The 14,198-nt window shown below is 48.3% G+C and overlaps 2 protein-coding genes across 2 annotated transcripts; both read left to right on the top strand.

Moving 5' to 3' along the window:
* The first annotated feature begins 3,930 nt into the window (after positions 1-3,930).
* On the top strand, positions 3,931-5,573 carry LOC123077708 (uncharacterized). The gene is made up of 2 exons (XM_044500013.1): positions 3,931-5,013; positions 5,131-5,573. The coding sequence occupies exons 1-2, from the start codon at positions 4,206-4,208 to the stop codon at positions 5,571-5,573; spliced, it is 1,251 nt and encodes a 416-aa protein (XP_044355948.1). The 5' UTR covers positions 3,931-4,205.
* A 24-nt stretch (positions 5,574-5,597) lies between these two features.
* On the top strand, positions 5,598-8,641 carry LOC123111684 (uncharacterized). Its single transcript, XM_044532533.1, has 3 exons — positions 5,598-6,076; positions 7,422-8,306; positions 8,414-8,641. Exons 1-3 carry the CDS (start codon positions 6,037-6,039, stop codon positions 8,458-8,460), a joined length of 972 nt encoding a protein of 323 aa, XP_044388468.1. The 5' UTR covers positions 5,598-6,036; the 3' UTR covers positions 8,461-8,641.
* The last annotated feature ends 5,557 nt before the right edge of the window (positions 8,642-14,198 follow it).

The following is a 14,198-nucleotide window of genomic DNA, read 5'->3' as shown; positions in this document are numbered from 1 at the left end:
TCCTTATTTTACCCCCCGGGCCAGTGCTCCTCCGAGTGTTGGTCCAAACTAGAGCATCGTGTGGGACCATTCCTTGGCAACTTGGATTACGTCGGTACCTGTACGCTTCGCTTATCCGGTGTGCCCTGAGAACGAGATATGTGCAGCTCCTATCGGGATTTGTCGGCACAGTCGGGTGGTCTTGCTGGTCTTGTTTTACCATTGTCGAAATGTCTTGTAAACCGGGATTCCGAGTTTGATCGGGTCTTCCTGGGAGAAGGAATATCCTTCATTGACCATGAGAGCTTGTGATGGGCTAAGTTGGGACACCCCTGCAGGGTATAAACTTCCGAAAGCCGTGCCCGCGGTTATGTGGCAGATGGGAATTTGTTAATGTCCGGTTGTAGATAACTTTACACCAGATTCGAATTAAAACGCATCAACCACATGTGTAGCCATGATGGTCTCTTTTCGGCGGAGTCCGGGAAGTGAACACGGTTTTGGGTCATGTTTGACGTAAGTAGGAGTTCAGGATCACTTCTTGATCATTGCTAGCTTCACAACCATTCCATTGCTTCTCTTCTCGCTCTTATTTGCGTATGTTAGCCACCATATATGCTTAGTCGCTGCTGCAACCTCACCACTTTACCCCTTCCTTACCCATTAAGCTTTGCTAGTCTTGATACCCATGGTAATGGGATTGCTGAGTCCTCGTGGCTTACAGATTACTACAACAACAGTTGCAGGTACAGGTTATGCGATGATCATGACGCGAGAGCGATGTTTGCTTGTTTTGGAGTTCTTCTTCTGCTTCTTCTTCGATCAGGGGATAGGTTCCAGGTTGGCAGCCTGGGCTAGCAGGGTGGATATTGTTTGAGCTTCTGTTTGTGTTTCATCCGTAGCCGGATGTTGATCTTATGTATGTTGTATTGATGTACTCTTGTGGCATTTGTATGCCTTGTATGTATCCCCATCTATTATATAATGTTGATGGAATGATATCCACCTTGCAAAAGCGTTTCAATATGCGGTTCTATCCTTGGTGGGACATTCGAGTCTTTTTAGGATAGTATCGCATATTGGGCATGACATCTCCGTTGATAGGGCCCTTCTTGACTTAGGGCGCCTTGCTTTTCGGCGGGCCTTTGGCCCAATGGAATCCGCCGCCTGGCGTGAGTTACTCGACTGTATTGCTCTCCACGAACCCTCGCTGGGTGGTGGTCCTGACCTAGTTCGGTGGCGCCTCGAACCTTCGTGCCAATTCTCCACCAAATCTCTCTACCTGGCCATCGCACCATCTGCCGCCCCCTCCCTCTCTCGATGGTTTGGTCCATCCGCTTGCCGCTGAAGATCCGCATCTTCATGTGGCAATGGATTCGTGGCCGGATCCCGTCCGGGGTGGAGGTGCGCAAGTGCAATGGCCCGGGCACTGGCCTCTGCCCGCTCTGTGGGGCTCCCGAAGACTCGAACCACATTTTCTTCTCCTGCGTGTCCGACCAGTTCCTCTGGAGCTGCTTTCGCGAAGTGGTCGGTGGAGATTGGTGCCACACCAACTTCCCTGACTTATTTGACGAACTCCAGTCGTCCCCCGCGACTTCTCGCCACATTAGGTGGCTTGAGATTGGGGTGCTCGCCTGGACCCTCTGGACTGTTCGCAGTAAGCTTGTGATTCAGCGCACTCCTCTTCGTCGTTCTACTGACGCTCTCTTCAAACTCTCGGGTTTCTTGCAGCTTTGGCGGCCGCTTAGCCGTCCCCTGGACCGCGACGCCATCTCAGCCTTCATCGCCGCCCTCCGATCGATGGCCGTCCGCCTGTCGCCGCCGCCCCAGCCGCCTCCGCCGGAGCCTGACTAGTCGTCTTCTTCGTCCGGCATTTGCTGCCTTTTTTATTTTTGTTTGGGCTTGTTGAGCTGTGCCCTCAGCAGAACCTATGTACTTTTTCGTGAGATTTGGGTGTGTGCGTGTGTGTGGACTTGACTCTGTGTGTGTGTTCTTGGCGGTTTGCTTTATCTATAAAGCGGGACGAAAGCCTTTTTCAGTATATGTGTGTATGACGTATGCGTTATTTAAAAAAGATTTCTCCTTCTGCAACAAAATGATGTGTTGGATGGAGCCTTACAGATGGGCCCTTCTAGTGGATAACAAGATGCATCGATCCTTAGGGCATCTCCAGCCGCGCCCCCAACAGGCCCTCCCCAGGCAATTTTGCCGCGCCGGCGCCAAAAAAAGGCCCCAGTCGCGCCCCCAGAAGCCCGTTTTTTGCCGGCTCGGGCCAAATCTGGTGCGGGCGGACCCAGGCCGAACCCGACGCCCTGGGGGGCGCTTGGGGAGCCGGCACAAGCAAAAAAGGCGCGTGGGCCCGCCCTGGAGGCGACCCGAGGGCCTTTTCCCGCCGTTTCTTGACCCTTTTCCCTCGCATCTATCCCGCTCGCTCGCCTTCCTCCCGCCATTCTCTCCCTTTCTCCTGCCAAACCCCTCCCGCTCGCCTTCCAGTCGCCGCCATGCCACCGAAGAAGTACGCCATGCCGCGCGTGACGGCAACCGCGACTGGCGCCGTGACCCAGCCGAAGCAGAGGAAGCCGAGGGCGCCGCCATCGAAGACCTACTTCAAAGGCGTCTACATGCAGCGCGGCTCCAAGGCGATGGCGAACCATTGGGGGCGTATCCAGTTGGCGTGCAACAAATGGCATGGAATCGTCGAGGAGGTCGCGGCTCGCCCGGAGAGCGGCGCCAGCGTTGAGGATCAGGTACGCACACCGTTCGCCTGCATATCTTTGTCCCCTACGCCCACCGCCCGCCAACTGTTCGTCCCTCCGCGCAGTTGCTGCGTATGTTCGCCATGTATCGGGGCGACAACCAAGACGCCGACTTCAAGCACCTCCACGTCTACAAGCGCATTGACAAGTGCGAGAAGTGGGCGGAAGTCCGACGTGCCCTCGACAAGGCCAAGGAGACATACAAGCCGGACGCGACGACTCCGGGCGCGTCAGAGGGGCGGCCGGACGGCCACAAATTGGCAAAGAAGGGGAAAAACGCCGACGCGGCAACCGCGCGAGTGCAGGAGTCCATCGAGCATTGCCTCGCCGACGCCCAGGCCCGCGCCGTCCTATGCGAAGAGAAGACCGAGGCGCGGTGGGCGTCGCTAATGAAGAACAACGCCATCAAGCTCGACCTGCTCCGGACGAACATCACCGTGAAGAAGAGGAACACCGACATGGCTTTTCTGATGGGCGGGGCGGACATGCTCCAGAGCAACGACGAGAAGCTCTAAGGCGTGGTACCTGATGCAGAGCGGCCTCATCCTGAACGAGCTGCCGACGGCAACGCCGACGACGCCGACGACACCAAGCTCGAACGACGCCTCTACATCGCCGACCAGCAGTGCCGAAGCCGCGCCGACGCAGCCCAGCACCGAAGCAGCTCCGACACCGCCAAGCTCGCGCACGCCGACTCCGCCAACGCCTGGAGCCGACCCCGCCGAGTGAAACGCGAACTTGCGGCGGCGGCGCTCTGTTTTTTGTAACGCCAGACTACGTCCGATCGCCGGATTTGCGGCGTTTTTTAAGAACGGGAACGACCAAGTTTGAATTTCCCGCATCCTGGGGCCGGCGCGTGGGGGCGTGACTGGGAGCTAGGTCGCCCCCAGGGGCCAAACTAGCGCCGGCACGCCCCCAGGCCGCTCTATTTAGGCGCCCTGGGGCCGAACGGCTGGAGCTGCCCTTACCGCGCGAGCGCCATCGGACGGAAGGATAGATTTTCCCAACACAATTACCTCGATACAGCCAGCGGCGCATCTCGCCGCCGAAGAAGTCCGCAGTTCATCAACGCAGTCCGCAGTTCCATCTCTCTGCCACCTCCCACCCGCCTTCGCCTTGTGCGCTATCGAGCTGCTACACTTCGGCACTTCCTCTGGTTTGTTCCTTCTCTCTTTCCTGTCGTCGTGGGAACGGGATTGGGATTCGTCTGAGCCGCGTAGTCCGATTCCAGGTCCAAATCTTTTTTTTTCCCGTAGTCTCCAGTCCAAATTTCCCGTAGTCGTTCTTGGATTCGGACTCATTTCCTACTCGAATTAGAGCTGAGCTCAGGCCTCCGTAGGTGGGTTGAGCTTCCTATTATATATACAAGTGCTGCCTGCCCCTGTTCCTGCTAGGTTGAACTAAAGCTGTGCGGTTGATAGCTGCGGAAGCGATTCATCATTCAGAAGATCAGATTTTGCAATTTCCCCAATGGGGACGTGTAGCTTAGTGAGGATGATGAGCTTACTGCAGCTAGACTTGAGAATGTTGCGTATGCTGCTGGCCCTTTCTCCCCCTCCCAGTTCACACTGGAAATTCAGAAAACACCCGCCATTGATGCTGATGGAGACCGAGACCGTGGTGGAAATATTGCCGGAGACGCCGCTGATGGAGACCGAGACTGTGGTTGAAACACTGCTGGAGCTGCCGTTGGATGTATTGATGGATATCTTTTCCCTCCTGGAGCTTCCTGACCTCATTCGTGCAAGCTCCGTGTGCTCCTTCTGGCGCTCTGCTTATAGTAGTCTACATAGCCAGCTTGGGCAATATAAACGGCCCCAGACACCTTGCCTCCTCTACGCCTCCGAAGCCGATGGTGAGAACGTAGCTTCTCTCTACAGTCTTGCTGAAAAGAGGGTCTACAAGCTAACTCTTCCGGATCCACCTATCCGTACTAGGCATCTCATTGGGTCCTCTAATGGCTGGTTAGTTACTGCTGATGAGAAGTCTGAGCTTCACCTTTTCAATCCGATCACTGGTCAACAGATTGCCCTCCCCTCGGCGATCACCATTGAGCAAATAGAGCCGATCTTAGATAGTGCTGGTGCAGTTAATAAGATTAAGATGTGGGATCTAGCGCCGAACGATGATCCGAATGAGTTTTCTGACTGCCTCTACATCAGGGCATTTGTGTTTCCTGATCCACCCACGGGAAGCTATATTGTGGTTATCATCCACAATCCAGAGAAATATATTTCGTTTGCAAGGGTAGGTGATTATAAATGGACCTCGCTGCCGGGTAAGAACTATAAACAATGCATCCACATGGATGGTCTATTGTATGCATTCGCAGAAACTGGAGGAGTCTATGCTTTTGATCTCACCGGTCCTACCATCATGAGTTATATTATTGCAGATGAGATGGAGAATTACATTAGTGGGACGGACGGGGACATGTACGTTGTTCAGGCTCCATGGGGTGATCTGTTGCAAGTTTGCAGGAAATCTGATGTCACAGAAGAGCTGCTCGTACAGACTGAGAAAGTATTGTTATATAAAGCTGATATGGCAGCAAAAAAACTTGTGGAAGTAAATGGCTTGCATGATCATGTGTTGTTTCTTGGGCGTAGTCAGTCGCAATGCCTTAGTGCGGAAGCTTATCCACAATTGAAGAAAAACTGTGTTTATTTCACAGATGACGAGATATATGTTTCGCACTATAAGAATAATCGCCGGGATATAGGTATTCTCAACTTGGGAAATGACAGTACGGAAGAAATTGTATCTCAGCTTTGGTGCAATTGGCCAAATCCCATATGGATAACACCAAATCTCACGAGCATGAATGCAAATAGCTAACATATTGTGTATATGTACGTAGGTAGCTTCTCGAATGCTATTAGAAACTGTCCCATAAGGCCGTGCTAATCAAAATTCCCAAATTTGTGGGCAAATGCTATGAATACGGAGGCATGTTCCGTATCTGTTCTTCACCTTGTGTGCTATATTTTAAATGGCTTTTATATTCTGAACTGTTAGGTTGATCTCTCCTGTGTGGGCCCAACGGCCCACCGGACCCCTGATCCGCGCCCTAATCGGGGGCGCCCAACCGCAATATGGTTGACGGGCCCCTGCCACGCAGCGCTACATAAAGAGGTGGGGGCCGGCGGCACGCAGTACGAGGTTCACCGCGTTGCCAGGCTCCCCACCGAAAACCCCGACCCGATCTAGGTCTAGCGCTAACAGTGACGGGAAGCTCCGCCGCCGCCACTGCCCACACACCGCCGCCATCCACTCCCTGCCATCACCGGCCACCGTCACCATGGCCGACACCGGGAGTTCCTCATCTGCACCTGGAGAAGGTAGGTTCACCGGATGATCTAGCCTACTCCGATCCGAAGGATCTAACAATGGTATCAGGCCATCTTGGTTAGATGATTTTCTGTAAAAAGAAAACAAAGAAAGGAAAAGGATCCCCAACCCGCAAAGAACCCTAGCAGGGCACAGAGAAAAGCAAACAAAAAAAGGATCCCCAAAAGTTCACCGGACTAGGGCCTCGGGCCTCGCCGGCAAAGAGCGCCGCCGCAAGGCCGCGCCGTTCCTCTCGATCCGGACGCGCATCGGCAAGCCGAGGCGTCGGATGAAGAACTACCCCACACGGGGCAAAGGGCATCGCGAACAAACCGCTCGACGGCGGCGCGATCGCCGCAAGGTGGACGCGCAGCCGACGAGGGGGATGACCACGACGCCGCAGTAAAGTGCTCTGCCGTCGTCGAACACGAATGGGGCAGAAGGGGCAAAGAAGCCTCGTCCTCTCTGTCACGGTAGGAGGAGATGGAACGGGGAAAGGGAGAAGCTCGCGCGCGGCTCGCGCGGCGCGGTGGCCTATCGCCGTCGTCGGTGGCCGGCGGAGTCCCGACGACGCTGCAGGCGTCTTTCTCTCTCTGTGTCAAAGAGAAGGCGGGGGAAAGGGGAGAACAGCAAGGAAGGGAAAGGGAAAGGAGGCGCGCGCGCCGCAGTGGTTTCCGCGGCCGCCGCCGGCGGCCGGACCGGGCGACCGGGGCGAACCCCTCGCTCCGCCGTCGAGAGAGGCTGAGCGGCGCGCGAGAAGAGAGGGGAGCGAACGGATTAGGTTTCGTCCCGAATGCCGCGGTGGGTCGGTTTTTGTTCGAGCGCAATGAGCGTGTGTCCGTCCGATCAAATCTGACGCCCCAGATTGAAACCCTAGCTGGTTGCGGGCCAGTGGGCCGAAAGTGGACGAGGCCGGCGGCAGCGGCGCGCGCGCTGGCGCTGGGCCGAGGCCACAACCGCGGGCGGCGTGTAGGCCAGGCTGTGGGCCGTTTTTTTTCAGCTGCGGGCCGCGCGCGCTAGGCTGAAAGTTCGTGAATTTTTATTCATGTTGTTTTTTCCGCTGCGTAAATAATTAATGCTCTTTTACAAAGAAAATAAAAGTTTACATAGTATTAAGTTTTTAAGAGCATGTTAAAGTGATTATTAAAATGAATATGATTATGTTATTTTTATGACCAACGTTGTTAATAACATGATCATGTTTTATTATTGAAATTTAAAGGTGCATTTATTTCTAATTTTTTGCCCCACGGTAATATGGATTTAATTGCATAGACAATTGTATGTTTTAATTTGACCAACGTTAGATTATTGCGTATGATTGTTTTATTGAGGTCACTTAAATTGTGATTTCAGGAGGCTTTCACTTGATGAGTTGCCTAAAAGAAGTTCCGACACTCAGAGGTGACAACCACACTGAGTGGAGGAAGAAAGTTGAACTGGCATTTATTTGTGCTGATCTTGACTGGGTTGTGGTGAAACCACAGCCGGTCAGACCCATAGAGCCAGTAAGAGAGGCCATTGATGATGATGCTGCATGGGCTAAAAAGAAGGGGGATTATGCTCCTTTGGAGCAGTCCTACCTCATAGATAACCAAAAGTGGGTCAATGCAAATAAAAAGTGCATGGTATTTATAAAGAATACAATTGAGAGCGCCATTGTGGGCTCCATTGCAGAGTGCACTTCCGCAGGGGAGTTGCTTATAAAGATAAAGAGCCAGTTCACTGGCTCTTCAAAGATCTATGCTACCCAGGTGTTAGAACAACTGGTGACAGAACGCTACACAGGTGGTAGTCATGGCATAAGAGAGCACATCCTCAGGATGAGCAATATGGCAGCAAAGCTCAAGCCCATGGATGCGGATCTGGAGATCAAACCAGCGCTCCTGGTCCACCTGGTCATGGCTTCACTGCCAAAGGAGTTTGCAACTTTTGTTGTAAACTATAATATGTCACCTGGAACATGGGACATTGAAAAGACAATAGCAATGTGTGTCCAAGAAGAGGACAAACTCAAAGTCGCACATGGTGGTTCACTCAACTATGTGAAGGATTACAAGAAAAAGAACTACGGTCAAAACAACAAAAGTTCTCCTTCAAAGAATGGAAAAGCCCCCTATCAGCATCAGCATCAGCAACAGCCTTTCTCAGTGGACAAAGACACCTGTCTCCACTGCAAGCAGAAAGGGCATTACAAGAAAGACTGCGCTGCTTGGCTGAAGTCAGTCATGGAAAAAAGAGGTAACAATATAGTTTCATTTGTAAATGAATCCTTGTATACAAAGTTTTCAAAATACACTTGGTGGATTGATTCAGGAGCAACTGTTCATGTTGCAAATTCTTTACAGGGATTCCATTCGACGCGAACTACGCTAAGAAGCGAAAGACGCATTGAAGTGGCAAACGGAGTTGAAGCTGTCGGTGACATCTCCTTGGAGTTAGCTGGCGGATTCAATCTTCTACTTAGAGATGTTTTATTTGTTCCATCGTGTCATAGAAACTTAATTAGTGTTTCTTGTTTGGACAAAGATAATTATGAGTGTTATTTTGGACATGGCAAGTGTGCCATTTGGTATAATAATGCTTATGTGGGTGATGCTTTACTCCATGATGAGCTTTATTTGTTATCACTTCGTGAAAAAGTTTATTCCGTTTGCAATGTGAAAGAAAATGTTTCCGCGTCGAATAAAGAGCAAAAGAAAAGAAAAAGAACATTCGACTCATCGAAATTATGGCACTGTCGCTTGGGCCATATTTCGAAGGGGAGAATAGAAAGATTAGTCAAAAGTGAAATTCTTCCTCCGTTAGAATTTTCAGACTTAGAACAATGCATAGATTGCGTTAAAGGAAAGTATGTAAAACAAATCAAAAAAGGTGCAATCCATAACACAGGCACACTAGAAATCATCCACACTGATATTTGTGGACCATTTCCGGTGAAAAGTGTGGATGGATATGACTCGTTCATAACATTCACAGATGATTACTCTCGCTATGGATATATTTATCCAATCAAAGAAAGATCTGAAGCGTTGGATAAATTTAAAATATTCAAAGCTGAAGTTGAAAATCAGCATGATAAAAAGAATAAAGATAGTTAGGTCCGACCGTGGGGGAGAGTACTACGGTCGGCACACTCCATATGGCCAAGTCCCTAGACCTTTTGCAAAGTTCTTGCAGGAGACTGGCATAGTTGCCCAGTATTCAATGCCGGGCGAACCTCAGCAAAATGGAGTAGCTGAAAGGCGCAATCGTACACTTATGGATATGGTGCACAGCATGATGAGTTATTCCAATTTGCCATTGGGATTATGGATGGAGGCGCTTAAAACCGTCATTCACATTCTCAATAGAGTACCAAGCAAGTCGGTGCCCAAAACACCGTATGAGCTATGGACAAGAAGGGTGCCATCCCTACAACACTTCAGGGTGTGGGGGTGCCCTGTTGAGGCCGAAATGTTTAATCCAAACATTGGAAAGTTAGATCCCAAAACAGTGAGTTGCCACTTCATTGGCTATCCAGACAGATCAAAGGGTTTTCGTTTCTACTGCCCAGACAGATATACAAAGTTTGTAGAAACGAGACATGCAGTCTTCTTAGAGGGCGAAATGATGAGGGGGAGCTTGGTAGCTCGGAAAATTGATCTTGAGGAGAAGAGGGTGCATGCACCTAATCCAATGATCAAGGAGCCATTTTTCTCACTACCAGTTGCAACTCCACCCATGACAACTATGGGGGCAGACTCGGAACCTGTCCGTCAGGAGCCGACTGAACCCGTTGTTGAGCATGAAAGGGAGGTGCAACAGCAAATTTTAGAAGAAGTGCCAGAAGTTGAGGCACAGAATGTGCCAGAAACTGAGGCCCTTAGAAGGTCTACAAGACCAAGAAAGTCAGCTATTTCTACTGACTTTAAAGTTTATAACACAGAAATAGTTCATATGGAAAAAGATCCCACCTCATATGAAGAAGCCATGAGAAGCCCTCATTCATCGATGTGGATGAAGGCAATGGAAGACGAGATGAAATCAATGAGTTCCAAAGATGTTTGGGACTTAGAGGAAATTCCTAAAGGAGCCAAATCAGTAGGCTGCAAATGGGTCTACAAAATAAGTATGACTCTAAAGGGAATATAGAAAAATATAAAGCACGACTCGTGGCAAAAGGATTTACACAAAGAGAAGGGATAGATTACAAAGAGACATTTTCTCCGGTCTCATGTAAGGATTCCTTCATAATCATAATGGCATTAGTTGCTCATTTTGATTTAGAGTTGCATCAAATGGATGTAAAGACGGCATTTCTCAATGGAGATTTAAAAGAAAATGTCTACATGAAACAACCCAAGGGTTTTATCATGGAAGGCAAGGAAAATATGGGATGCCGCCTAAAGAAATCCATTTATGGATTAAAGCAAGCCTCTAGGCAGTGGTATTTAAAGTTTAATCAAATGATTAAAAGTTTTGGATTTAAAGAAAATATTGAGGATAACTGCATTTATGCAAAGTTTAAAAATGGGAAATATATTTTTTTAATCTTGTATGTGGATGACATTCTGCTTGCTAGCAGTGATGTTAGTCTACTACAAGAAACAAAGAAGTTCTTATCCTCGAATTTTGACATAACAGATCTTGGTGAAGCATCATATGTTTTGGGCATAGAAATTCACCGAGATAGAAACAATGGAGTCTTAGGACTATCGCAGAAAGCATATTTAGAAAAGGTTCTCAAAAAGTATAATATGCATGCGAGTAAAGCCACACCTGCTCCTATAGTTAAGGGCGATAGTTTTGGGAAATTCCAATGTCCCAAAACCAGTACGAGATCGATCAAATGAAAGGAGTACCATATGCTTCGGCAGTTGGCAGCTTGCAGTATGCACAAGTGTGCACTCGCCCTGACTTAGCCTTTATCACCGGGGTACTCGGTAGATATCAAGAGAATCCAGGCATAGAGCACTGGAAGATGACAAAGAAAGCATTGCGTTATGCGCAAGGCACGAAGGACTACATGCTAACATACATGAGATCTGATTCCCTAGAGATAAAAGGGTATTCAGACGCAGATTTTGCGGGGGACAAAGATGATAGAAAATCCACGTCAGGATACGTATTCACCCTCGCTGGGGGAGCTATTTTGTGGAAAAGCTCCAAACAGTCGACAGTTGCATCATCCACGATGTATGCAGAATTCATAGCATGCTTCGAAGCCACGGGGCAGGCGATATGGCTAAAGAAATTTGTACCCGACTTGAAAGTAGTAGATTGTATTCACAAACCACTAAAGATGTACTGCGACAATCAGGCCGCGGTATTTTACGCTCACAACAACAAGTCGAGTAACGCTGCCAAAACAATAGAGATAAAGTATTATGTTGTGAAAGATAAAATCCAGGATCAAACTATAAGTCTCGAGCATATAAAGACAAAAGATATGCTTGCGGATCCGCTAACGAAAGGCTTACCACCCAATGTGTTCAAGGAACACTTAGCCGGCATGGGTTTAAGGGAAAGCCTTATGATTCCTGGATAGGCCCAAAAGAAACAGAATTTGTTTCTGAACATAACGTATGTTGTATGTATGATTCTATCGGCAATTGGGCTGTGACGATGAAACATGCTCTATGTACCAATATGTGATGAAACAAATAAACTAGAAAGTATAAAGTTAAAAGTAAAGTTGAGATCAAGGGGGAGAATGTTAGGTTGATCTCTCCTGTGTGGGCCCAACAGCCCACCGGACCCCTGATCCGCGCCCTGATCGGGGGCGCCCAACCGCAATATGGTTGACGGGCCCCTGTCACGCAGCACTACATAAAGAGGTGGGGGCCGGCGGCACGCAGTACGAGGTTCACTGCGTTGCCAGGCTCCCCACCGAAAACCCCGACCCGATCTAGGTCTAGCGCTGACAGTGACGGGAAGCTCCGCCGCCGCCACTGCCCACACACCCCCGCCATCCACTCCCTGCCATCACCGGCCACCGTCACCATGGCCGGCACCGGGAGTTCCTCATCTGCACCTGGAGAAGGTAGGTTCACCGGATGATCTAGCCTACTCCGATCCGAAGGATCTAACATGAACTGCTCAATATATTTGTGTTTCAGAGTACATATCTATGGTACTAACTTCCTCCATTTATAGTTATACAATAGAACCCAGTTTTTTTCTTCACATAACCACATGTTTTTAGGTAAATATTTCATTATGATCTTTTTGGTGTGCATCTTTTCATTTCTTCTTTCAACAATTTGTACTCCTTTTTTCCTTGAAAAATAGGAGAGGTTAATAAGATATTCTGAAAACTGAAATAGCAATGCATAGCCAATCCTCATGTGTCACATGTACAAACCACACAAACTTTGTAAGTTTCATAAAAATAAAAGAAAATTGGAATTTGGACATGCTAAATGATTTCTACCAAGATTTGCAAATGTGCTTCCAAGTTCGTTAGAGAATTTAGCTCAAGATACATATATGGGACTGATGGAGGAACAAGAATTGAAGGGCATTATCCTAGCTAGATTGATAAGTGATAACTGTATATCAGGTATGCTCTAAGTTGACTCTAAACCCGTTGGTCTCATCTTGAGCTAGTAATACCATCTATACTACAGTTCGAAAAGCAGATGAAAACTGAGCACCAGTCAGTTTTTTAGGTTTCCTCCTCCGTCAGCTCAACAGTGTCTACCTCCTGGAAGTATGCTCTCTGCTTCTTGGCAAAACCTTCTGGTAACTTGTGTTTGCCTGAAGACGAGTTTTTCATCCTCAAAAGTTCGCGGGAAATTCGCAATCTAAAACATCACTATGGTTGTAACTTTCTAAAGTTTCGTTTCTAGAGTTTTTCCAGTGGAAATGGTATGTACACACGACTGGTGTTACCATACATTTACCCTTGTAATACTTATGCCTTATACCCTTTACATTTGGAATATGAACAAGAGCAGTTGACATATGGACCTAAGATCTCTAAACAGATATATGGACTAACTCCCATGCCACATAATTCATGGCTTGCTTTCTTAAGTTTCTATAATATCAGTGACTAACGTATTGGCTATAGTATGCAGTGTAGGAAATATTCAGAAGATAATAATATCTTGCCTTTCTGTAATGATTTTTCCGTTTTTGTTTTAGAAGCCGAGGAATGATTTTTTTTTTCTCTCCAGGGGTTTGTTGTAGATGGATGCCATAGCACCGGCTGACTGGGACCTTGGAAAGATGGCACAAGGAGGAGCTGTGGTGACAAATCAATCACTGTACTGTCAGACTTGAGACCAAGTTACAGTAACTTGATACAACATAATCATTCCATTCCTCATCAATTCAGTGAGGTAGAATAGAAGCCTTGGCAGGTTCAACCACAAAGGAGTCAAGAACAGCACAATGCTGCAGAGGAACAGCTTACAGTACAATATGAAGGCCTAATGGGAAAGCTGACTGTTTACAAACAAAGTACTAAGAAACATTGGGCTATTTGTTAAGACAGGAACAAACCAATTTTGTTATCGCGCTGGGCTAGACTTGTAAGTGATAACTATATATCTGGTAACTTGACAAAACCTTCTGGTAACTTGTGTTTGGCTGAAGACGAGTTTTCCATCCTCAAAAGTTCTCAAGCAATTGACAAGCTAAAACATCGCTGCTACCGTTGAAACTTCTAAGTTTCTGCTTCTAGAGTTTTTCCAGTGAAAGTTGTATGTACACATGACTGGTGTTACTATACCATTTGCCCATTAATACTTATGTCTTATACTCTTTACATTTAGAGTATAAACAAGATATTGAAACAGATATATGGACCTAACTCATGTTGAGAAGTACTTCTGAAGATCAACACTGACGGGGCTCTTGGCTGATTCGCTGAATTCGGGTGGATGGGGTTTCATCGTCAGAAATGAGCAAGGTGGAGCTGGAAGCTGCCAGTCAGAGTCGGTGGCCTCCAGGAGATGTCTAGTCGGTGGCCTACATTGTGAAGCCCTGGCACTACTTGAAGGAGCTGGCAATGGATGCATTTCTCTGCTTTTTGTACATTTGTAAAGCCCCTTCTTGCTTGTAACTGGTGCAGAAGCATAACATAACATGAACAATCTTCATCATAAGAGCAAATCGATCCGACTGCTCCACATCACACTGGAG

This window comes from Triticum aestivum, chromosome 1B, assembly GCF_018294505.1.
Source record: "Triticum aestivum cultivar Chinese Spring chromosome 1B, IWGSC CS RefSeq v2.1, whole genome shotgun sequence".
NCBI lineage: Eukaryota > Viridiplantae > Streptophyta > Magnoliopsida > Poales > Poaceae > Triticum > Triticum aestivum.
The sequence above is the reverse complement of the archived record's forward strand: the minus strand, read 5'-3'. Positions and strand labels throughout refer to the sequence as shown.